This window comes from Musa acuminata, chromosome BXJ2-4, assembly GCF_036884655.1.
Source record: "Musa acuminata AAA Group cultivar baxijiao chromosome BXJ2-4, Cavendish_Baxijiao_AAA, whole genome shotgun sequence".
Lineage (NCBI taxonomy): Eukaryota > Viridiplantae > Streptophyta > Magnoliopsida > Zingiberales > Musaceae > Musa > Musa acuminata.
The window spans coordinates 11,563,415-11,589,471 of record NC_088341.1 but is presented as its reverse complement, the minus strand read 5'-3'; the positions used below and the strand labels follow the sequence as shown (position 1 = coordinate 11,589,471).

Here is a 26,057-nt window from a genome sequence, read left to right as displayed (position 1 = left end):
CCACAATAAGTGGTCACCTCTCTCATCCCACCACACTCTCGGATGGCTTTGCTGGTGTCGATGCTGAAGGGGAAGCACGCACACTGAAGGAGTAGGAGAAAGCACGACCAGAGGCCTGACACCGAATCAGGGACTTGGGACCATCACACGGAATCATTCTTTTGCTGCCCACATCTATTGGTTCTTGCGATGTTCGTACTCTATGCAGTTACCGAACCCACTGCAGACGTCATGTCAATGGATCAGAAGTGAGAACGGTCGAAAGAACCAGCGAAGAAGATGTTAATTTTGGCTCCGTCGAATCGTGACATCTTATGACTAGATCGATCGAAAACTATCATGTGATCTCAAGCGTTCACGGGAGCACACACAGATACCGCCACTGACGAATGGGCATTACAGAAGTTTTCATCCTCAGCTCAAATCTTCAATCTTCTAAATTACATACATTTACAATAAGAACGGATGAAGAAAAGAGAAGCTCTCATGAGCTGCACTCGACTTGGACATCCTACCATGCACCGACATCATCAAACAACAACGAAAGAGATCAAACCACAGTTAAAAGCCACGTACATAGTCGTCCCCTCCAGCAAAACATACTTCTTTGAACATTCGGAGCCATCCACAGAAGAAACAAGATCCTAATGATCCTAAATAAGTTGCAATATACAGATTTCGGCAGTAGGCAGGATAGGTTATAACAACCTTGCTTTTAACCCGGCAGCTCCACCTGGTTCATCTTGCACACCTCTTGCCGAAATTTAGCGATGGCATGAAAACTGTGCAGTGGGATTACTTGATCTTGACCATAACATCACGAAGGTGATTGCTGCACACTACGTCCCAGGAACTCGCAGGAAACTGAGACTCGATTGTCGCCTCAGGTGTTCCGGAATCAGCTTGTCGATGAGCTCTGGCGATGCACCATTTAACTGCAAAAACAGGTAGCCAGGATTAATCCACTTGCATCATGAAAATTTTAATATTACCAATTTATTTCCATGTTTAATATCCATCTACTGATAATCCTGGCAGTATGGTGGTAGACTTGTTAAATATGATGACAGAAAGAACAAAACTTATGCCAAAAGAGAGACCAATTTGCAAGATGATTAAATTTAAAAATCAAACCGTTACGTGATTACCTAGTAAGGTTCCTTGTAAGTGTTTCTAATTCCCCTGGTTTCAATTTTCAGAAGTAATGGTTTTTGCCATTGCAAATGCACCAAGAATTAGGAAAGTTTGAAAAATCAGCACATGACCGAAATGCAAATATTGGATTTACTTCAGCCTTGTTCCCCGTAACTCTTTAAGCTTAACAAGGGCTTTGTTTCATAAGAAGTTATAACTACCAGAATTGCCTTAAAGAATTGTATGTTTGCATATGTTCTAAAATAAACTAAGAACATAGAAGTGTCAAGGGAGAGAAAAAGATTGGCAGACAAAATGTCTTGAAGCTGTTTTGCTTACTTCTTGTTTGAAGTCAAAAAGTGGAGGCAGAGGACGACCATTCGGCAACCGTGCATTTGGTTCTCGTAGCTCATCAAAGAAGGGGTGAGCACATGCTTCCAACTGAAATCGGAAATACCAAATAATGAGAACAGAGGGGTATCAGATATAAAACATTTCTGGTCTTTACAGAAAACAATATTTTACTACTTTTTATTGAGCAAGGTACTACTATATGATGAGTTTTAGGAGGGAAAAGGGCCTAAATCTTGTTAAACACAAAATGGACCATACTATAGTTGTTATTCTGTCAGCTGCATCACTGTTTTTCAAGAAAGTTTAGGAAGAAAAACTTACTGCAGTGCACCGAAAACTAGGAGAGTATTGGAGAAGGCGCGACGTAAGATCTATTGCCTCAGGAGGCATTCGCTTATGAAATATCTGAAACATTACAACATACTGTAAGACTCTTCAAATAACAAAGGTCAAGATTATGCATCATAATGGAAACAACTATCTTAATAAACAACCAAAATTAGAGAAATATCTTGATAGAAATATATCATAGTAAATGTTAGAACAGAAAGTTCTCACATATCTCGTTCCCAAACCAAAGCAAGCCAACTGTCTCATTCAACAATAGGTGAATATTTTCCAAAAAAATTCAAGATGTCAACATAACAAATTTAATAAGCTAAAGCACTTTCGATTACGAGCACCTAATTGGTCCAGACATCAAACACAAGTACTAGTCTTTCCGAGTAATATTTTTGCTGAAGCACATCTTAATGACAGCTATTTGATGTGTAACCCTCATCAGAGACTTCACAAAACAACAAATGCACTGGTAAGGTGGGATGTTCTCTCTCCAAAAATTATCAATTATTTTCTATATTACTTGTCCGAAAAATAAAATCAGCATCATCCATTAACAAGAAAAGCTTTGGTACAGGGATCATCAAAAGTTTACCAATGTGGGTATCCTCCAGTTCATCATAAATATCACACAACAACACAACTGGTAAGTAACAATTTTCCTGAAGAAAGTCATCTGTTTATAAGCAAATCAGTTCCAAAAGAATCAAGCTTCGGGAAGTTTGCAAACATTCTTTTTTGAGCTTGAGAGTATTAGTATAACTCAGATGATAAAATCAACATGATAAGTAACTGCAAATAACCTTGTGCCATGGATGAGCCTTTATCTGTGGAAACCTGAACTCTGTATAGTTTGGATTCATGCACCGAATTTCTTCACGAGTTGGAGTCCCAAGAACCTGCACAAAAAGGAAACATGCATCCTTGAAATCACAAGAACCAGTATCAACCAAAAGGGCAGAAGAATCATACCTTGATTATCTCAACAAGTTGATCGACAGCACTGTCTCCAGGAAATAATGGCTGAAAAACGTGCAGTATTGTCAGACATAAGTTGTATTTAATTCATTTAACATAGGAATTCAAAAGTCCTCTTTGATGGATTATCAAAGCACAAGAACTGATAGGTAAGATGAAGTGTACCTGACCGAGGAGCAACTCAGCAAGAACACAACCCACTGACCATATATCAATAGATGCTGTATATTCTGTTGCACCAAAAATAAGCTCTGGAGCACGATAATACCGAGAGCAAATGTAAGAAATGTTTGGTTCACCCTTGACCTGGTACAGTACATAGAATATTAGAAAGAAAAAGCAATACTAGAAAACAAATGAAAAAGAGTCAAAAGGTTTCCAATATCCTTGAACAAATATATCAAAGTTAAGTATAGAGATTGCACAAGTGCAAGATGACCTACAAAAAAAACACAAGGATATTTATCCATGAACATGCTGGTAACGGGACTGCAAAAAAAATGTAGAAATAAACCCAATAATCCATTAATGTATTTTGCGTCCTTCTTTAGTCTCTCTTATATATGCATTTTACGCTTTCTCTGGCTCTGATGGATCAATTAAAGAACCATTTTGTGTTAATTCTAACACACTGTTGAACATTGGCATCTCATACACCGTGTAATATGGCATCACAGCTCTCCACAATTTGCCAATTTATGAAATGATTACCTTTGCTTCGCTACACGCTTGGAACTATCAAATGCTAGAATTATAATCCAGTCCAAAAGTACTAGAAAGTCATATTCTATTATAGGATAGGCCAGCCTTCATATCACCTTGTTACGGAATACAATGCAGCCATCATAATGTTTCACAATTGTCAAAAGTCTAAGCATATCAATTAATTTACCTTTTATGTTCACGACTTCAAACAAAGCAAAAGAAAAAGAAGAATAAGAAAATTATGTTCTTGGGAAAAGTGCTAAATTTTCACACAAGTACAAGATGGACTAAACGAAATCATAATGGATGTATCTTCTGATATAAAACAATGCATAAACGAGGTGTCAAATTAATCAATCAATTCATAATAAAAAAAATCCCATTATTATTAAGTAATGCATATTTTCAAAGATCCAGTGAAACTGATTGATCCATTGAAGAACACTAGAAAACATCAAGGCAAAAAGATAACAACCATGAGTGTCATTCCAAGTAAGACATACCAAAACCTTTGCACTTCCGAAATCACATAGCTTGACTTGATGAGTAAGAGGATCTACCTGCAGAAAACTCAACTAATTGTAAAGGAAGAGACTTTACTTGATCAAGCTTGATAGAATATTAATATTTTGAGGCCACAGGAACCTACCAAAACATTTTGTGGCTTTACATCTCTATGGCAAACACCAGGAACTGTATGAATATAAGCCAACCCTCTAAATATCTGAAAACAGATCCAAGTCAATTCTCTCATCCATGTGTCTGCAAAATGGGACTCCCAATGGAAAACAGATGATTTACCTGATACGTATAAAGCTTCACATATATAAGAGGCATCCTCTGATTTACACTGCTGTAATGTCTTAGAACACGATAAAGAGTTTCAGGCACATATTCCATGACCAGGTTAAGAAAAAGCTCATCCCTGCTTGTCGTGGAGAAGAAACAATGCTTTAGTGAGATCACATTTGAATGATCCATTGAACGCATCAGCTGCAGCTCACGGTTTTTGTATCTTGGATCCTGCAAAACCTTCTTTATCGCAACAGTCTCCCCTGTTTCCAAACATTTTGCCTGCCAAAAGACAATCATGTTTCATGTTTGAAATCAAAGCGCTACATGGTGTCATGCTCTTGTGAACAATCAAGAAAGAAAGAAAGCAAAAAGACCTGGAATACAATTCCAAATGAGCCAGTCCCTACGACGCGCTCTGCCATGTAACTGATGGTCTGCATAGCAAGTAAAAGGGCTCAGAATATGGACATCGAATAGCGTGCTCACATTGCAACTTCAGATACAATGATCTTGCGGGTCCTAACCTGCTTGGGTTCACCATTCTTGCCTCCAATGGTGGTGGAAATGATATGTCCAGTGACTGCATCGTTCCCCTCCAAAACAGATGTTTTCTGCAATATGTAGTTAAAAAGGAGTTTAATTAAGACACTTCATATTTCTATCAAAGCAAAAGAACCAGAAAACAGCTGAATTTACTAAAGCAATAAATGGAAAGATCAGAAAGACGGACACAGGCAATTGGACTTAATTTCAAGGCACTCAAACAACTATGAACTGCAATAAACTAAACGGAACTAACAAAAAGAGAACAAACTCATCCAAATTAATAAGCTAAGCTGAAGACCGAGGCAAGGCCTACAGAGAGAGCACCAAGTAACACATGGATTGGATATCAGCGAAGAAATGACCTCAAAAGTCCTCAAGCCAGTATAAAATGGCAGCATCCGCCTCAAGAAATCCGGATATAGTTTGAACAACAAGCACGTGATATCAACATAGTCAAAATCCAACAAAAAACCTCAAAAAAAAAAAGGGTCACTATTCTCGAACGCATTGAAGAGAATGAAAGGCATTGCTCTTTAATTAAGCTTAGAGCAGAGATCGGTGGCCCAAAAGGCAAGAAGAACAACTGTAAGACGTACCAACCCCTAAAGGGAAAGCAAAGGAGAAGCCAAAAATCTTCTCAATCCTGAGTACAATTACACATAAACAAAAAGATCACACGGATGAATCCCCCGCTATATTCTTCAAAGATTTACCAAGAAAAAAGGGCAACAGCATAAACGTACAGATCAAACAGGATAAGGAGAATACCTCGGATCCACACGGCTTCCACCAAAGAAAATGAAATTCTGGCTAGACAAATGCTGTATGATCTCTTAAAGCAGGCAAAAGTTCACATCAAGAACAGATTTTTCCACCCGGAGAGGAGAAAACAACCAAAAAGAACGCTCCGAAATCGCAAAGAAACAGCTCGAATCGCCTTGAAGAAGCAACTTTTTGACACGGGAAGCACCGGAAACACGAAAGACATCGAAAAGGGTTCGAAGAGGGGGAAGAAGTGGCTACCTTGTCTTCATCCATCCCAGGTCGGCGAGGAGCGGCGGCGGGGTTGAGCGTGTCGTGCTCCTGCGGCGGCAGCGGCGGCGGATGATGGGGTCCCAGCGGCAGCGAGGCCATGTGATAAGGTGGGGAAGGACGAGGGCAACGAAAGAGGGAAGGAAAGACTCGACCTTTTCAACTCCTCGGTCGCACGGTTTTCCAGCGGATTCCGCACTGCCGCATATCAAAAAATGTAGGAAACGAGCAACAATTTCGACTCGAAAGAAAAAGACTTTTTCGAAATTGTTCTATTGGCTTGCTCGTAATCCACATCGTCTTTATAACAGCCGCTTTAACCGACATCACATCCGCCAATAAATGTGATGGAAGAATTGTTCGAGCAAGTAATGTAAAACGCAATGGATCTCGACAACCAAAGCAGTGAATAATTGTTGGACCAATAAAGAACTGTAGAACATTTGACAGATATGAGTGCAGAATGATTGAGCAACAAGGGTTCGGGTCATTCATCGATAGCTTTCCACGCCACGGTGGGGGCTCGGGTCTCCATCTCACAGTAGCATCCCTTTGGAGGAGCTCGGGGGTGGCCCGTGAAGCTGCATGAGAACGCCTGTTGATGCATCGCCCACCGAAGCTATGCTGATCGCGATCACGATGATAACCTCGACAATCATTGGTCTACTTTATGGAATTGGGGCCGCAGATGGCCTCGGAAGTCAAGAAAGGGAGTGGATAATCATCACGATAATGTATGTTTTCTTTATACGAGAAAAACCAGGAGTAATCTGTCGACCAATTCTTAAATTCTTATCACACCACAGATTTATCAAAAAAATATATTATTATTTTATTATTCATAATTATTAAAAAATTATCTTTGAATTTAATTTTTTTATTTTTTTTATATTAAATATTTTTAATTAAAATAAAAAATATATCGACCACAAGAGACAAAAATAAAAATAAAAAAGTTTTCTTCATCCAAACCTTAGATCTATTTGAAAGTACTAGATTATTCTCAAAATAAATATAGTAGATAACTTTCAAAAATTTTAAAAAATAATCTTTAATACTCATGAAATATATATATATATATATTAATAATTTAATATAAAATGATAATATATGAAACTCATGTATAAGAAAAATCACGATAATTAATATACAATAAACAATGTTGTGTGTGTATCGATCACATATAACACATCTTCGTAACATCTTGATAATCTTTAATACTCACCCGTTCAAGTGAGGACATATTCCTTGAAACAGTGGATGGAGGAACCGTCTAACTATCATGTTTGATGACCCATTAATCCCCGAATGAAATTACTCTATCTGCTCTTAGTAGGGATATATAGTTAATCATGATTATTCATTCGTTCATGCATCCAAGAAGTAATATGATAATTGATTATGACCTACTAGATTATGTCTATTAGTGGCTCTGCATTGTGATAGGCACATAGCTTCTTTCATATATTATACTTCCAATACGGATTAATCAACATAATCACATATATTATAGGGTAACAATCATATTAATATCATTAACTTAATCTCAAAAAATAAATAATTATTCTTAAATAATATCTTTAGATTAAATTTTTAAGTTTATCAAATCATAAGGACATGAGACATCAATCTTTCAATATTTTTCAATCAATCAAAACTCTAATTGGAGTAGTCTAATTGATTTGAACAAAACTCAATTCGATTAGGACCTAACGAAATAAATCTTAAATCCTTATAGAACTGATATAGAATCACCCTGGTCTAATTTAAATTTAGCTTGAACTAATCAAGTTGATTTGAAATCACCTTGAATTGGCTTGAATAGATCAAACCCAATCTCATTAGTCGACTAATAAGTTTAAATAAATAAAGGGAGAGAAAATAAAAGTATAGTGTATAGTGTTAGCTAAGATCAAACCAACCCACTTTAAGCCTTGGACAGGTCACCTACATCGCACATGTCTATTCCAGTTAGCAGGTTAAGTTGAGGTACAACAGACTGAACAGAGAGATGATAATGTGTCTAACGCCAATCATATAGTTAAAGCGGGCTTAACTTCACGGGTTGAAATGAGTCTTACTCATGGGTTGGGCTTGACTTTACTATTGAATTGAGCCACACTTGACTCATGGGATAGGTTATGCTTAGCCACATAGGTTGAGTTATACCTGATCATATGTGTTTTATTATCCTTGACCACATGAGTTGAGCCGTAATTGGTTATATAGGCTGGACCATACTTGACCACATAGGCTGGATCATATCTAACCACATGGGTTAGACCATATGTAGCGATTGAGTCACGCCTAATTACATAGACTAATTCATCCATAATCAACTTAACCTAGGTCAGACTTAAATTTGACCACTCTTATTAAATTAGATTTTAATATTTTTAAAACTATTTTAAAATATCATAAAAAAATAATTGACCTCAAGTTCATTCTTTTTTTTATGAATTAACTAATTCATATTAATGATTTTAAATTTAAAACTAATTAAATTATAAAAATTCTAAAATTTCATGAATTAAAACTATTATTAAATTAACAAATTTAATAATAATTATTTATTAATCATAAAATTTTGAAATTAAAATATTATTATGTATCATATAAATTATAATAATTATAATATTAAAAATGTCAAAATATGAATAAAACTCACTAATAATAAAAAATAGAGGATCCTACCTTTTCTCAAAATTTCTATCATCAATCATTATAAGCAATAATTTAATTTTTATTTTAAATTTATTTTTATTTTACTTTCACACACAAAGATAAAATTTTAATATTTATTTTTATGGTTCACACATAAAAAATAAAATTCAAGATAATTACTTTCTAAAAACCACGTCACTCATTAGAAAATAAATAAGCTAATAACTTAATTGATTGGCTAAATTTCTAACTTATTCACATGATGAAGAAAATGAATTTTAATAATTTTCTTAACAATACTATGCAAATAAGAAAAGTAATAATTCAAATAAAACAAGACGTTATTAATGGTAACTTCAAGAGAGAAAAATCTCCTGTGATTACAATTTTGACCGGAAAACAGTTAACGAGGAAACCAGGGAAAACCACCTGAGTTGTTCCACCAAAACCTTTGGTCCGGCGGATTCATGGCGAAGTTGAGATCATTCTTTCCTAATTGCAGCATGAACAAAACTGGAGGAAAGGAAATAATAGACATGCTTCATAAAGAGAAGATTGATCTATTGTATTGCCCATCAAACTCAGAATATACATGATATGAGTACTAGATTTGATTAAAATCTACATTTGTATCGACTCAACAATGTCTACCACCTCATGATGGAGCAAAGAAGCGGTTCAGGTTGAATGGGAGAGTATAGAACTCCTCGTTCCTGCTGTCTCCCTTGAAGGTTCGGAACCTCGTCCACCATGGCATGCCTCGGTCTGCGGCAGCGTCCTCGAAGTCGAGTGTGTTGTCTAGGAAAACTGCAACTATCAATGCCACGGTTGGCGGGGAGGAGAAGATTGTGTTTATGTAGTCATTGAACTGCAATAGGATAATGAAGATACATGAATCAGATCAGGAAAATGCTAATAAAAACAAGAAATGTAAAACCTCTCGAAAAATCCTTAGTATATTTCAAGCTTAATTTGTTTGAGATGTTCTTCTTCTTTTTCTACAGTGCATTGACCGCTCTGCAATTTCTGAATGCTTGTATTTAGACTTATGATTACGGATTATGCTCCACAGAATCAGATAAAAGTTACTATTAAGTTGTTTATGCTCGATCTAAGTTAAAGACCGGCAGATATAAACCAAGTGTGCGACACAAACCCATCCTGCGTTGGTGTGGGCTGGACCATGCTGAGCACTCAGAGTGTAGCGGAAGAAGTATTGAGGAACGGATAGGCCAAGGAAGATGGAGACGCCAACGATGAAGAGGTTGCGCATGGAGTTCATGTTGGTGAACTGCAACAAGGACAGCCCCACCGCAGCTTGAACGGAAAGAGCAGAAGAGAGAAGAGATTTTAGTGTCTCATCAGTAATCATGAAGTCCAATTCTGTATGACACCAAAGGGAGGAGGACATACGTACCCACAAGCCCGAACAGAACACAGTAAACAGCAGCAAAGATGGTGAATGGAATGGAGGCAAAGAAAGCTCCAAATTTCCCTATGTCAAAAGAGCAGCTTCAATATTATCCCACATCAAGCGAAAACCTATTTTAATTGATTGGGAATGTCAGCTTATCGCTCACCCATGATGGAAAAAAATATCATGAAACAAGCTGAGATCTGTGTGACCCTACGACTCCCAACTCTCGTTGATCCGAGAAGCCCCACATTCTCCCTGTTGTTCCAAGTTATTAAGCTTCATAGAAAATATGCCTATGATTACCGGAAAAGAAAGATCATCGTGAACATACACAGAGACAGTCGAACCACTTGCAGTGCCAAATAGCCCATCAAGTAGAATTCCTATTCCCTGTTAGTTTTTGAAGCATAAAAGAAGACATCAATCATCATCCGTTCATTCTCCATAATTATATTTAATTAAAGATTTTACCCGGCACAAGTTCATTCCGTAAGGTAGATAAATCACCTGCCATCCAATGCCTCGGCTCAGAACATGAGCTGGAGGTGGTGTTGCACTGGCTAGGCGGGCTGCAGCTTTGAAAGCGCCTGTTGACTGTGGCAAAACAAGAAACCTATCAGCTTAACAACAACATATAGAAGCAGTAGTGCACCATCAAGAACAGCAGAGTTCAACATTCTAACCACTTACCTCGATCAAGGATACAAGGACAGCAGCCATCATCCCAAAAGAATGGCCAGCATTGAAAGTTGGTGCACCCCATTGCAATGGGTATGGAATCTTTATCCTGAAAGCTCTGGCGTCAGGACAACAAATAGATGCTAGACATTATTGAAGGAGGATAGAAACATAAAAAGATGGGTAAGTACCATGGAGCAGAGGAGATGAGATTGGCTCGGTCAGTGCGACAGTTGACCTGGGTGCGTTCTGGCCGGTGTTTGTATGCACCACCAACCGTAAGCAAGTAGGCATAAATCCATATGATGACAATGGTTATCAGAAGAGAGAACCTCTCCAATATGGGCCACCGTCTAATGTGCAGATGCTTTAGATACTAATCAAGTTGTCACGTTTGGTTAGAAAGAGAATTTGCAAGGAGACAGTAAGGAAGAACTTGAAATCAGTTGCAAGCTGTCTGGGAGAACTGAATCACTAAATTGTGTCAGATGAACCAGTACCTGGGAGGATGCAATGAATAGGATAAGCATTGGAATGCCAATCTCCACACATCTTCCAACCTGATGCACAAACGAGCTAGGTTGAATATTGAATGTAATGTTGTAATGCCCATCTCTTATAGAAATTTCAGAACTTCTCTTTATATATTCAGAGCAATAAATTTTTGTCACAAAGACGAGGACAAATTTTGTAGGAAGAAGGTCGCCAAGAGAATTTCACCTACCAAAGATATTTTTCGCTTAACTTACCAATGGACAAGATTTCAAAACAACTGAGCAAACAGTTCTGAGGTATCAAAGTATGTGCATACATCAATTTTAGTTTTTGTAATTACATATCATACCAAACAAACAATATTGGTTTTAAGAATCTAAAATCAAGTAGATAATACTATGTTTACATACTTTAATTGGAAGTTCTGATAACAAAGTTTTCTTAATGAATTTGTCCGAATTTTCCTGGTATGCACCATCTCTCTAGAAATGTACAAATCCGGTGATAAATTTGGTTGAAAAACATAAACATAGTAGATCATTTTACCAAAATATTTATGGGTTCATAAACATAATGCACCATGCCATTTACCACCTTTTGTGAAAAGGTTTCAATAGTTAAAGAAAGATGCTTATTCATGTTACAGAGTTTACAAGTGATACTGCAATAGGCAAACAAAGTAGGTTACAATAGTTACATTTTGTACACAATCTTGTGCAAGTAAGAAGTTCACCATGCAGAAAATTGGAGGGTGACCATCTAATAACAGGCAGGATGATTACAATAATGCAAGATCAACATATGCATATGCGTGAAGAGAAAATGTACGAGATGTGAATCAAGATGCACCGCTTCTTAACATCCATGAGACCGACGCACAATAACTTTACATGCTAAACTGAAAAGCTAACTATACCTTCATGCAAACAAATCTTACAGATATCAAAGAAAAGGAGAGGTAATAGAGGTAGTACCACGGGGAATCCTCTGTCGAATAATCCAAATCCTACCAGTGAAACCACTGGAACCATTCCAAGAGGGCTGAAAAATCTGAATAAGGAACAAAACCATCATTTTATGGTTGGCCCAATGAATATCTGTAACAAGCTAATAAAATGCATGTTATTTAAGAAGACATGTCATAGCATTGGCCCAGAATTGTCCCCACGTTAATAGAGTCCAAAACTATCCATTTGGTGGATCCTTTCATGCAAGTAAACTGTCATCATGTTCTACATCAAAGAGAAAACCATGTTGGCTGGTATAAGTGATTATTGCTTGATCTGATGGACCACATTTGTTCAATTATTCTGCCAGACAACATGCCAGGAAACAAAGATATATCTTATGGTGGTAGAAAACTAGGTCTACCTGGAGCAGATCCCCCACAACTGGCTGTAGCCCAGAATGATCTGAATGCTGGAAGAGACAATTAAAGCTCCTTGTATCGCTCTCATGGTTTGGAGGAACCTCTGCTCACATGCAAACAATGCAGCAGTCCAAACTATTCATAGGAAAATTAACCAAATTTTCTTCTATGACTATCAGAATAGAGGGCACCGTATTGAGCAAAAATTAATGGAGCAGAACTTATTACAGAGGGACTAGATAACTTGCTGGCTTACTTCATGGTCGTCAGTTATCTGCGCCAGCGATGAGTCATGAATTATGGATATGATTGGAACCACAAATGCGTATGAACCACCGATGACAATTGGAAGTCGAGTTCCGAATAGGGTTTGAAGCAATGTATTTATTCCAGACACAAACAACAATGTCTGGACCACCTTTACCTTATCATCCTGCAACAATGGAACTCACTATCAGAACTCCACTAGTAGCCCTGTCAATCTGAACAGTTAGATAATAAAAACAAGTGACACCAACAGAAATTAAGTGGGTGCTGATCGATATGACACATAATAAGTAATCATCCATGGCTTGGAACAATCAATTTCATCTTGTATAGCACAATTGTAGAAAGTGAAAGTATATTAACTCAACAATCACTTCTATCAGTGCTTTGGAGCTCGCATGAGGAAGTCAATGGATACTAAATCTAAGTTACCTAAAACACTTAGTAAACAATAAGAATATATCTTCTTTCCTTCATATGTCATCTTCAGGTAATTCCTATGTCCATTTCTATAAGATTTGCCTATTTTTCTTCTCAAATTGCAACAAATTAACGGGAAAGACACTGATCAATTGTCAAAATGTAACAAAACACAGAAAGGAAAGAACTTGCTAGAGATAAACTGGACAAGATCGAGTTTTGATGGAAAGACTCGGGACTTACATCAGTTCCACCCATCAAGTGTACCAGAAGGGTCGGGATCATCACCGCCGTGCCCAAGGCCAATATGTAATGCTGAAATCCCAACGCAATAGCCTCTCCTATACTCCAAATCGTCAGGCACAAACCAGAACGCACTCGGTACTAACACACACCATTGAAACCGGAAAAAGAAAAGAGAAGCAAAATCAAGAAGGACGGTGAAAGCGATTCAACGCACCCCAAGATGGATTGGAATCGATGCAGTACTCCAAACCATGGAGCTGATCCATGGGCGGATGCGTGATCTCCTCCGGCTTGACTTCTGCCATCTCCATAAGCTACCAAACTCCCCAAACGCACAAACAGGAAAAGAGAAGGCCTGAAAACCGATAAAAATATGATCTTTCTCGTTTCTTCCAAACGGTACCAAGATGGTTTTTTTCCGACTGCTACGCGGATGAGAAATCTAATAGCGAAAGAAAAGGCTGGAGAATCATTGGTGAAAGCTGAGAGATACTGTGGTGTCAAAGAAAAAAAGACACGGAGGATGATACGAAGACAGAAAAGAACACGAGAGAGAGTGACTGCGCGAGAAAGAACGTATGGCCTCGCTCGCAAACACAACAAAGAAAGAAAAAACTAGGCGGGGATGATTCAGAGGGCCAAAAAAACCACTTCTTTGCCACCCACCAAGTGACCTCCCCCCTGTTCTGCATTGTTCTTTATTCATTGTCCTTATTGTTTCTGGGAATTGGCCCGTTGGTAATTTTATGACCCAAATGCCCCTGCCAGTGGCCTGTCACAAAGCTGTAAGAACAGGCGTTTGCGCAGCTTTTATGCGAACTATTGTCCCGTTTTACTCGTTATTTCCTTTGTGAATTAAATACTGGGGAAAAATCATTACCCTTAGTGATGCAGCAAATAAAGGTTTTTTCCTAATATAATGATCTATCAAATCCTTTAATTTAGTCTAGAATGAGTTCAGAAACAAATAGATTTAAATCTATCGAACATTATAATCCGTCCATTCCAATAAAATCGATCGATGTATCTTTTTATTGGGTTTAGAACGAGTTTGCATACAAAAATAATTGAGCTGGGATTCAAATTTAAGTATCTACGGTTAATCGAATATCAAACAATTAATAGCTACCTAATGCGTTATCATTCCTATTATTTTCGTGATTGGTGATGTGATATTTGTTGTCGGTGGGAGATCTCCTGGTTCAGTGAATTATTTTAATATATAATTCTTTTAAAAAAAATATTAATTCATCCCTCCAGGTCCAATGAATTATTTTCTCGTAAAAAAAATTATTACATTATCATGCAAGAGAGCCATAAAAAAACCAAAAAGAAACAGTGTTGTTGGCTCATCTACTCTGGCGGAGACTGATTGAAAGCTCTGAAGAAATTTTGACCAAATTGGTAGTCCAATTGTTGTCCCAATTTTGCCTTATTTAGGCCCAAGCCCACGGCCTATATGGAATCGTTCCATGCGTTGACCGCGGACTTCAACGGGGTTTGGAAATGGTATTGTTTACTGATACAAAAACTGGCATGTTTACCAAATGAACATATCTATATTTTTCTGTCAGACCGACAAGTCCGATTAGGTATTGTTTTTGTGGTGGCAAAATGAGAAACTGCCAAAATAGTTCGTCAAGTGATGCAGGTGAATGCATTTGTTTGACCAGGTCAAGACGAATGCAAGTCTTCCTTGGCCGGCTGTTAGAATCTATATTTATGCGACACGTACGTTCTATTTGTATGGCTTCGATTGCTGTCCTATATGATCGGTGGGATTTGTCATTTTATTTAGGTGATTTTTAGTATCTGCATATAGTTTGAGGCTTTGAGATGGTAATTAAGTATATATATATATATATATATGTATTAGTCCATAGTTTTTTACATTTATGTCATAATTATTATTCAAATATATTTGAATTCTACGAGTAAGCAGGTACTACTTTGCCTCACGCTTTGTAGCGTGTGATTCACGTGCGAGCACGACCGGCGCCCCGTGCCGGTCGTCCCGCCGCCCGCGGCGAGCAAAACCGCCACGCGCGATGAATACTAAAGAACACGCATACTTCGAGGTCCCTTTTTTGGCCGTACCTGACTTTGTCAACCGACGGATCTCCTGCGGGCTCTCAATTTCCTTCAATTGTAAGGCGTGTGCGCACGGGGGTATCGGTTAATGGGTACCTCAACCTAGAAAACATTATTCAGCCGTCATTTTCGGCCGCGTGGCAGCTGACGACAGCTATAATAGACGCTTTCCTTTGCTTTCGAACTTTCTTTTACTCGTGTACGTGCTTGGTCGGTACCCGAACGCCTATCTGGGGGACTCCGGTGTTTGCAGATTTGGGTCCTACATGGGAGACCTGTCGTTTCTCCAACCACAGGGCCGGTTAAGGAAGCGGCTACGACGAACGGACAGAAACGGTGGTGCCCCTCCGTTAAAACAGCCAACTTATTATGCCCGTGCTCCTTGTTCACTGGGAGACACCCATAACCAAATCACCTCCAGCTGTCCGTTCCATCGCGACGCGCCTCACCCGTCCTTCACCAATAAACACTGCCGTACTCCCACGCGTCCCTACAAAGCCGGAGTTCCCGGTCGAGCAAGTGCTACTGAATGTATGAACTCGACCGTCAGATTGAACTACGTACGAATCTCAAAGCAACTATATGGCCGCTGATGCCTTCCTTTCCACTTACCCATGTTGACACCCTCGTCGACAAACGTGCGCGCCACCACCATTATCCAATACAAGAATGCGAATTGAGCGATCGGTGAAAATAAATGATTTGTTTTCCTTTTATTTCGGAACGAGTCGATGAGGGGTTGGGAGCGAAAGGCAAACGCAAAAGACAACAGACGTTGCGATGCCCGTTATCTTAAACGGAGGTCCCGACTAGGTACTCCTCCTTCCGTCGCTTTACCGTCACGTTTTCTTCGTCTAGGAGAAGCTATCGCTCCGCCACCGACGCTTCCGCCCCTGCCCTTTATATACTACCATTCGATATCTTGAAGCCGCTTCTCCTTCCCACAGATCCCGTTGCGACGGGAAAAAAGGGCAATCGATAGGCGCCTTCAGAGAGAGAGAAATAGAATTGGCTCTGGCTCTGGCTCTGGCTCTGGCTTGACGAGGGGAAGGGAAAGGAAGAAGAAGAAGGGTTGGGATCCGATCCCTGATGGAGGAGGCGGTCACGATGATGCCGAGCGAGCACGACAAAAGGAGAAAGAAAGACGGCGGCCTCCTCCTTGGTCGCTTCGAGGTGGGCAAGCTCCTCGGCGCCGGGACCTTCGCCAAGGTCTACGTCGCCCGCGACGTGCGCACCGACGAGCTCGTCGCCATTAAGGCCCTCGACAAGGAGAGTATTCTCAAGAGCGGCCTCGTTGCGCACATCAAACGCGAGATCGCCATCCTCCGCCGCGTCCGCCACCCCTATATCGTCCAGCTCTTCGAGGTCATGGCCACCAAGACCAAGATCTACTTCGTCATGGAGTACGTCCGCGGCGGCGAGCTCTTCTCCCGCGTATCCAAGGGCCGCCTCCTGGAGGACACCGCCCGCCGCTACTTCCAACAGCTGATCTCCGCCGTCGCCTTCTGCCACGCACGCGGCGTCTTCCACCGGGATCTCAAGCCGGAGAATCTCCTCGTCGACGATCACGGCGATCTCAAGGTATCGGACTTCGGCCTCTCCGCCGTTGCCGAACAGATGCGCGGCGACGGGCTTTTCCACACCTTCTGCGGCACGCCCGCCTATGTCGCGCCCGAGGTGCTCTCCCGGAGGGGCTACGATGGCGCCAAGATCGACGTCTGGTCCTGTGGCGTCATCCTCTTCGTGCTTATGGCAGGTTACCTTCCCTTCCACGACCGCAGCATCGTGGCCATGTACCGCAAGATCTACAAAGGCGTCTTCCGGTGCCCGCGATGGTTCTCGCAGGATCTCGTCCACCTCCTCCACCGCCTCCTCGATGTCAATCCCCAAACCCGAATCACCATTCCGGAGATCATGGAGAATCCCTGGTTCAGGAAAGGGTTCCGACACGTCCGATTCTACATCGAAGACAACCAGTTACATAGCATAGATGATCCCGAAAATGATCCCGAAGATGATCCCGAAGATGACCAACTGCAGAATAACGAACCTAAGCAAGATGAGACATACGAATCGGGGTCGGAATCGGACTGCTCCGTCGCTTCCTGCCCGCCTACATTCTCGGACGAGCAGCACCACCATCCATTGCCAAGGCCGCCGAGCCTTACCGCGTTCGATATCATATCTTTCTCCAGGGGATTCGACCTCTCAGGGTTGTTCGAAGAAACAGAGGAGATGACCAGGTTCCTGTCCAAGGAGCCCGTGTCACAGATCATATCGAAATTGGAGGAGATTGCAAAGGTTGTGAGCTTCAAGGTCAGGCGGAAGGATTGCAGGATCAGCTTGGAAGGGACGAGAGAGGGGGAGAAGGGCCCACTGACGATTGGTGTGGAGATATATGAGCTAACGCCATCCATGGTGGTGGTTGAGGTGAAGAAGAAGGCTGGAGATGGACAGGAGTACGAAGAGTTCTGCAACAAGGAGCTCAAGCCTGGGTTGCAACACCTCGTCTACGAGTCACCTCCCGTTGTCAGAACCACTTCCAACATGTCATAATGTAAACAAAAGGTAATTTATTCTTCTCCCATTTCAGACATCTTCCATGATTTGGTTCAAATTATTTATGCTGTTGCCATTGAGTATTCATTACTTCTTGCTCAACAGTTTCAAATTACAAATTAGGGAAATTCAAGTGTTTATCATGTGTTAGTATCAAGCATCGGAAACTTCAGATTTTGGGGTTGAAGCTCTGTAAGCTTATTGAACTCAACATTGACAATTCTGCATTAGAGTTTGTGAGGAAGTTTCAACCATGCTGTTTTGACTGGAATCATTTTTTTCCCACTATACTCGATGATGTTTGAGATAATGGCCCATCCTCTTGGAAGGCATTACAATTCTCCAAGTTGACCTTAGCAAGATAATCTTGCAAATAGGGACTCCTCATTTTCTTGTGACTTTCTTCAATTTTGTAGTTAGGCTATAAATCAATAAGATGAATCACTCCAGTTTGGAATTTCTAATTTGAGATTTCAGTCATTCGGTAATTCCCAATAAGATCTATGAGTATCTTTCAGCAGTACAGCTAGTGATAAAATAACCAAGTTCCACATTTGAAAATTCTTCAACACACCTTAGTTTGGTCTCTGTCCTATAATCTCTTGATTGTGGATTGTAAATGAACATCCATTGTGTTAGTATGGGAAAATAATTCGGAAGGATGGGAGACTTTGAACAGACCTGTACTCTATTGCAAGTTTAAGACTATTAGATAAGGTCTCCAATTAGCCATGCAAAAAATTCAGGTGGAATTTGATATTGCTTTTGTAATTGATGTTCTGGAGAAGATAGTGCAACTGCCTTGGTCAATCCTCCTGACTGTAGTTAAGGATGTATTGGATTGTAGAATCATATATATATATATGTATATATATATGTATATATGTATATATATATGTATATATGTATATATATATGTATATATGTATATATATATATATGGAGGACAACTGTGCTGTCCACTGGCCAACAAACTATACACATACATCTAAACTTGATAGGATTTGGCACGTGGAATGGCTTGTTCCAATATCTAACATTTTGTATTTGGATGAAGTGGGCACTTGTTGTACCCACTTAAGTCATAATATATTTGTTCTTTTTTGGCATAAAAAATGGACTTCAATAATTCATAAAAAATATATATAATAGAGCAGACAAACATTCAATTTTTGTTCATTAATAATTCTTAATTTAACAGGTGCCAGTCTTTTTGATGTCTTATGTCACAAGACCATAGGTCGTATGTACATGATACTGATCCATGGGTAATGTTTTCATGTAGTATTGTTTAATAGCTAAACTTCTTTTAAATCTCTGTATCACTTGTCATATCTCTAAAACCATTTATGAATTAATTCTTTTAAATATTCAGATTTGAAGAAACGATTCATTAAATTATCTCATTTAATAATAATCTTTTTCATTAGATCTTTTGGTAACAGAGATACTTGTAAATTCAATCATTCATACATTCAGTTTGTTCTTATGAAGGTGAATCCATCTTTCAATCTGTGAATCATCATCCATTTCTTGATTATCTCTTTTGTTGATGATTATCAGGATTAGATCTACTCTTCACTAATTTCATTTTCTAATCTTCAACGACTCTTAGGAACAGTCCCACTGTGATATCATATTAAAATGTTGGTCCTTGAAGATACACTAGCATATTTTTTTGTATCACAATCAAGGTCCACAATACCGTACCGTACCGAAGTTTCGACCTGGGCTCGGTACCGGTACGGTACGGTATACCGAGCGGTACACCTAGGTGTACTGCTCGGTATATTTAGGCGTGCCGAGCACTGTATCAGTGCTACAGTGTTGCTACAGTGTCGGAATGGTAACAGATGGTCCGCGTACCGGAAGCCTGTCGGACCGGTACATACCGCCCGTACCGGGCGGTACGGTCCGGTACTACAGACCATGATCACAATAATGTTACAATTGTTGTTCTTCTAGAAAAAAATTTACTTGTTTAATTAATGATATAGCTGCATGAATTAGAAAACCAGCTGAAGTTATTGGTCCGGTGTATAGAAATAATAGGAAAGTTGAGGAGATGTAGGTGGTGAATTCTTGTTAGGAGGATCATATACATCTTTCTAGATAAAAGATATGGGACCTAGAAGTGTTGGTGAAATTATGATGACTCAAGACCTCATTGAAAGGTCAGGCACAAACATTAGTTGGCCCCATTTGCCTTGCCATGACAAAAGAGGGTGCTGGTCAATGGCTGGAATTGTAGGTGCCATGTCAAGATCATGCTCACACAGGTGCTTGAGGCTAGACTTTTTGTCCTTTAATCAATTTACAATCATTGTCTCTAGTGTATTCTCCAGTGGTGAGTATGTCAGATGGCTGTCAGATTTTATTTCCGGGAGCAACGAAGGCTAAAGAGGTAGCAGATGATGTCTACAAAGTGGATATTAAGTATTCAACATTTAGTAGTCATTTCTTTCAATCTAAGAACCTCTGTTTGGTCCATAAATACATGGACATTGCATGGAGAAACTAGATTACTATGCTTTGATAATTGTATTCTTTCAGGAATTTATCATGTTCAAGGGAAAAATGTTATCCTCCAAATTTGAGTACGATGGCATTTTCGTGTCTCCTCCGGTTCAAGTTTTCTTTTGTTTTTGTGTGGAAGAAGAGGACCTTTATAGATAGAATTTTTAGTCTATTTTCTCTGCTTTTTTCCTTTGTAATTCTTTGGAGCCTCGTCGTCAAAATGGAACAAGAGAGAATCGTGATCCAAATGATTATTTACTTTTGACTTTGTTATCTTTGCCATATTGATTGATTGCTATCTATTTTCTTCTTCCTCTCCCTTTTCTTTATACATACTTTTTATGTCCATCTATTATTATTAATTTTGTTTCGTATATGTGCAGGTTCTTTGATCTTAAAGCATTGGTTTCTTGATTGACACTCGAGTGGTGGAAGTTCTTTTGGATGTTCGTGACTTACTTGGTGGACCAGACCATAGTAGGTGTCCACCACAACTATGCTTTGATCTGGTGATGACCATCCTGGCCTCTACTTCTACCTCCATGATCAACAACCAAGCTTTAAAGGAGCATTATTTTGATGATGTGGTTCATGATTTTTGTAGTGTTTGTCTGTCTGGCTCACCTTGGACGGGGCAGTATGCCATGAAGGATTGGATGACAGCAAGGTTTATCATCATTCTGACCGTAAATTTACGGTATATAAATATATTCTTTGATTAGTCCATCTGTCTGGAAGTTGGTAGTCCTATCTCCCCATCTAGCTATGATGTTCATGTATATCTCCCGTCGGATTAAGGTGGCTGTGTAAATATATATATAGAGGTCCAGAATAAATCAGTCAGTGGTTGATTGCAAGGACCACTGTCGTACGTCTGTGTATGTTTATTACTCCACCTTAACATCTGTTTGATTTATGATAATGTTTGTTGTATTTTGGATCTTATTTTACTGGACTACAGAAACCATGGTTGTGGCTTTTGCATGGCAAAGAATTTTTTTCTTGAACCGCTTGATTACAGTTCCTATTATGCAGAATTTTTTTTTAATGGGAATTGACATGGACCTATTCAAATATTTTTTTATGGAATTCTACATCTGTTCAGATAATCCATCGGTCCGATCTACAGATTAGCCAACACCATCAATAGATCTGATCAACGGTTTCGAACTAGATTTCTTTTTTTTCCCTGACTGTCTCCATCACCACCCGTGATTGCCTCGAGCACCTCGGTCTCTCTCTCTCTCTCTCTCTCTCTCTCTCTCTCTCCGCATGCTACTTGTTTGTCTTCCTCTCCATTGGCTGCATTGTGATGCCTGCACTTGAGCCGATGCTACCCTTCTCGACAGACCCAACTGTGGTTTTGGAATGGGAATTGCCTACCATTCGAATCGAAATCGATGATTTCAACCATAATCAGGATTAATCATCAGCAATCGTAAGGCCTGACTATTCAGGTGGTCCTTGTGTTCAGATAACATCTATTTCTTCCCTATCTATCTCACATAAGCATAAAAATACTGTTGTATGAAAAATTTTAATATTAAAAATTAAAATTAAATAATAATAAATCAAATTTACAATATGTACATTTTGATATTATTCAAAAAACCTCTATCTAATTTGCAGGTACATCATTGGATTTGAAAGCTATTGTAATATCGATCTATAAGAAAAATTAGACTCGTCTTATTCTTTTTTTATCCTTCGTAAGATTACTATAAACGATTGATTAAGGACTAAAGAAGAACGAGAATATATATGTAGTCTCAATAACTGATGTATCATCCCTATGAGGTCATGACCTTTTATAAATAAGAGCAAAGAGTTTATGATAATATTAGGAGAAACCCTAGGTTATCTCATAAGAAATCATATTATGATTTGATTTTTTTTCTATTAGTCAATCAGATTTATAACACATCATATTTAATTAGATAAGGCCACATAATATAGTATTCTCCCACTTGACATATTAATTAGTAAGATATAAAATAAATTTAAAATTAAAATAAATAAAAAAACAAAAGTTTATTTAAAAATAAGTTGACTTAATTAGATTATAAAACTTTAAAAAATATTTTGCACATGCGTATGAATTTTATAAAATAGGCCAATAAGTCTAACAAATAAAATAGTACCACATTAAATCTGACTATCAATACGAGTTATAGCGATTGTATATCATCAATATCATGCTTCCTTTTATATATCATAACATTGTTAGCTCTTTCTAAAGTAGTCCAAAATGACTTGTGTAATTTATCTTGTCAAGATAATCCTATTATCACATTCAATTATAATATATACATATATAAATATGAATAGGAGAGTAAAAATAAATAAATTTAAAAATATTAATTATAACGATCATAGTTACAATTGTGAACAATCTTTTTTGGATAATATTATTAAGGTATTTTTAAAGTTATTTATCTTATTAAGACAAAATGACTTGTGTAATTTATCTTATGACAAACCTATTATCATATTCAATTATAATATATACATATATAAATATGAATAGGAAAGCAAAAATAAATAACTTTAAAAATATTAATTATAACGATCACTTATGCTAGTTACATATAACAATCTTTTTGGATAATATTATTAAAGTATTTTATCACTTTATATTGATAATGAATATATATTGCGATGTCCCTCGATTTGTGCAATGAGAATTGGATCATGATGAGATCATGATAATGAGACCAATTCGCCTATAAACATAGACCCTAAATATTCTCGATCATAGGTTACTCAAGAAGGACATCTAGATAATCGGATAGGGGGCATAACGCCCGCTCGCACGCGAGCCCAACGGAAGGACATCTCGATCATAGGTTACTCAAGAAGGACTCGCGGGCATAGCGCTCGCTCGCGCGTAGGCCTAGCACGCACAGGCATGCCCTTGAGCATGGGCATAGTGTCTATGCTCAAGCAACTGCCATGCCTATGGCCCTGCCTACGGGCGCCACTACAGGCAGTCGTACCTGCACGCACAGTGCCTGTGCGCAAGTGGCTACCGCTACAACAACCCATCAACCACCGGTCGGGAGCCTGAACACAGATGGCAGTGTTGTCATCTACGAGGGTAGAAAGGGCAGCAATAGTTATTGTTGCTAAGCATCCTCCTCTCTAGTGGTGATCATATATCCCTGAATCCCTACAGATATCTAGGAGAGGGTGAAGGAGGTCAAGCGTCCTCCTCTCTAGTGGTGATCCACACAGCATGGCTGCAACGATGCTTCTTGAATCTCTATGTCTGCTATCTGAGGAGGAGAAGGGGAGGAGAATAAGAGAGGCAACCCAAAAAGGCTCTAGCCTATGAATCATTGGTTCCCTCTTATTTATAGAGGTCTCCTATCAACTTAACCTTAATGGATTCAGCTCCATTGGGTATTAGATCTCCATCCAACTACCCAAGCCTCTTAGATTAGTGGATCTCTATCCAATAATATCTCATTTCTTATTGGATCTCATCTATAGGATCCAATAATTCAAGGACTTATTGGATATCTAATAAGATAGGGGCTTCGACGGATATCTTATATCTGAACCTCTACTCATCACAACACCTACTATATGTGTGTGATTCTCTAGGCCCACTATCGAGTTAGCCATGAGTCATACCTATCAAAACTCATTCTAGTTCAGTGAATTATTATCCCCATAATAATTCACTCGATTCATCGACTACGGACGTACTAGGCCACTACGCTGTAGTCCCCTAACGATACAGGGGAATTCAATCCATTGGACCTATTAGTCCTCAACTACCATGTACCTATAGTACCTCATCCATCTAATATCCCAAAAACAGTATACCAGATCTTTTATTAATTATTAACAAATTGAATCTTTTGTTTGAAGATATTATGTTAGTAGACATAACTCATTAAGTATTTATGAAATAAGTAATATAAATTTGAATCTAATACTTGTATACTAAATAAAAATAATTCTATGAATACTTAAATATTTATCTTGATGATTTTCGTGATGAAACTTGTTTTTGAGTTTAAACGATAATGTATTGTTTTGGCTTAGAAAATAATGACATGCTTGTATAAAATCAATCACATAGCGGAATACATTATTTTTTTTGAAAATGACTCTATCTTCAAAAACTTATTAATTTTTTTAATAAAAAATTAATAAATCTATTTATGTCATTTTGCAATCTCTTGGAAGTGATTTTGACGATTTGACGATTTGAATTTGAATGAGTTTTATCTATATCATGATATTGAATTCTCAGAATTATAACTTGAGATTTTCTTTTATGAATCAAGATCTCTTACTCTTTATTCTCATATGATTCTTGGATTTTATTTAAGAGAAGATTTTTTAAATGAATCATGATTTTTCTCTTCATTTCTCAAAATTCATGACTTAAAATTTCCTTTGAAGATTGCCTAGTATTTGATCTCCTATGTTTTTTTTTCCTATCTATAAAAGTTGTCAAAATGAATCATGTCTCTTGGTATTCAAATGATCTTTGTTATTATATCTTTCATGCCATGATTTATTTATGATACTCCCTAGTATTCATAAAATGTATACCTCACCACATTTGATTTAAATTCATTTTTGTCATGATGTGAAAATTGATGTAAAGGGAAAAGAATTATAAAATTATATTCTTCCCTTCTTTTTGACAATAACAAAGGGGGAGAAAGTCGTGCTAGCTTACACATTTCAAGGAGAAAAACTTGCTAGCTTACATATTTCAAGGACAAGAATTTGCTAGCTTGCACATCTCAAAAGAAGCAAAAGTGCAAACTTGCACATCTCAAGAAGCAAAATTGACAAACTTACGCAATTCAAAATTGTTGCTAGCTTGTATGTTGTAAAACTTGCATATCTCAAAAATTTACTAGATGCACTTCTCATTTTTGTTAATGATAAAGGGGGAGAAGATATGATGATGAGTTGAATCATGCATGGTAGAATGTACCTTTATGTTTTAAAACATTGCATGGTTTTCTGAATTCAATGTTTTTATCAATATGGCATATTGATAGGGGGAGTTTAGTTTAAACTCCGTCACTAATTGATTGTCATCATTAAAAAGGGAGAGATTGTTGAATCTCGGATTTTGATGATGAAATCAATTAATGAGTTTGTAATCTAATATGTATTTTGAGTGATGCAGGACTAACTTCGATCAAGGAGAGGCAAATTGATTGAAGCGGGAGGAATCAGACGTTGGGCCGAAGTTGAACATGTCAGAAGATTGGACTTCGGGCTGAAGGATTGGTTGACGTGCTGACAGAAGGACTTCGTGTCGTGAGTTCGGGCATCAGGCCAAAGGATCGGACATTACACCAAGGAGATCGGAAGTTGTGATAGTCAACATATCGATTGAGCAATACACCAAAGAGGACGATACGCCGAAGGATTAAACGAAGCGCCGGAAGAACCAATGATATGCTAGACAACATA

At 38.4% G+C, this 26,057-nt stretch overlaps 3 protein-coding genes across 4 annotated transcripts; 1 reads left to right on the top strand and 2 right to left on the bottom strand.

Moving 5' to 3' along the window:
• Positions 1-530: 530 nt before the first annotated feature.
• LOC135610034 (shaggy-related protein kinase eta-like) lies at positions 531-6,432 on the bottom strand. The gene is made up of 12 exons (XM_065103969.1): positions 5,875-6,432; positions 4,830-4,916; positions 4,680-4,739; positions 4,312-4,584; positions 4,160-4,234; positions 4,014-4,070; positions 2,971-3,111; positions 2,800-2,850; positions 2,631-2,726; positions 1,810-1,893; positions 1,474-1,575; positions 531-935 (listed from the first exon to the last, which is right to left on the bottom strand). The coding sequence occupies exons 1-12, from the start codon at positions 5,983-5,985 to the stop codon at positions 840-842; spliced, it is 1,233 nt and encodes a 410-aa protein (XP_064960041.1). The 5' UTR covers positions 5,986-6,432; the 3' UTR covers positions 531-839.
• Positions 6,433-9,091: 2,659 nt separating this feature from the next.
• On the bottom strand, positions 9,092-14,092 carry LOC135609026 (nucleobase-ascorbate transporter 2-like). The gene is made up of 14 exons (XM_065102116.1): positions 13,654-14,092; positions 13,437-13,534; positions 12,763-12,939; positions 12,509-12,609; positions 12,112-12,187; positions 11,143-11,202; positions 10,834-11,018; positions 10,655-10,751; positions 10,472-10,558; positions 10,296-10,354; positions 10,128-10,219; positions 9,965-10,042; positions 9,704-9,864; positions 9,092-9,415 (listed from the first exon to the last, which is right to left on the bottom strand). Exons 1-14 carry the CDS (start codon positions 13,748-13,750, stop codon positions 9,203-9,205), a joined length of 1,581 nt encoding a protein of 526 aa, XP_064958188.1. The 5' UTR covers positions 13,751-14,092; the 3' UTR covers positions 9,092-9,202.
• A 2,253-nt stretch (positions 14,093-16,345) lies between these two features.
• LOC103981497 (CBL-interacting protein kinase 19) lies at positions 16,346-21,551 on the top strand. 2 transcript variants are annotated; one of them, XR_671427.3, is made up of 3 exons: positions 16,402-18,098; positions 20,990-21,115; positions 21,211-21,551. XR_671427.3 is itself a non-coding variant. In XM_009398244.2 (2 exons), exon 1 carries the CDS (start codon positions 16,620-16,622, stop codon positions 18,084-18,086), a length of 1,467 nt encoding a protein of 488 aa, XP_009396519.1. In that variant the 5' UTR covers positions 16,346-16,619; the 3' UTR covers positions 18,087-18,098; positions 20,990-21,551. The 2 variants fall into 2 exon arrangements, 1 of the variants encoding a protein (XP_009396519.1); XM_009398244.2 differs by having other exon boundaries at positions 16,346-18,098; positions 20,990-21,551.
• Positions 21,552-26,057: the final 4,506 nt, after the last annotated feature.

Coding starts and splice junctions, on each gene's coding strand:
- LOC103981497 (XM_009398244.2), top strand. CDS start 16,620: ATGGAGGAGGCGGTCACGATGATGCCGAGCGAGCACGACAAAAGGAGA.
- LOC135610034 (XM_065103969.1), bottom strand. CDS start 5,985: ATGGCCTCGCTGCCGCTGGGACCCCATCATCCGCCGCCGCTGCCGCCG. Junction 4,740..4,829: donor AGAATGGTGAACCCAAGCAG/GTTAGGACCCGC, acceptor CTTGCTATGCAG/ACCATCAGTTACATGGCAGA. Junction 1,576..1,809: donor CTAGTTTTCGGTGCACTGCA/GTAAGTTTTTCT, acceptor TTCCGATTTCAG/TTGGAAGCATGTGCTCACCC.
- LOC135609026 (XM_065102116.1), bottom strand. CDS start 13,750: ATGGAGATGGCAGAAGTCAAGCCGGAGGAGATCACGCATCCGCCCATG. Junction 13,535..13,653: donor CGATTCCAATCCATCTTGGG/GTGCGTTGAATC, acceptor TTTGGAGTATAG/GAGAGGCTATTGCGTTGGGA. Junction 12,610..12,762: donor AGATAACTGACGACCATGAA/GTAAGCCAGCAA, acceptor GCATGTGAGCAG/AGGTTCCTCCAAACCATGAG.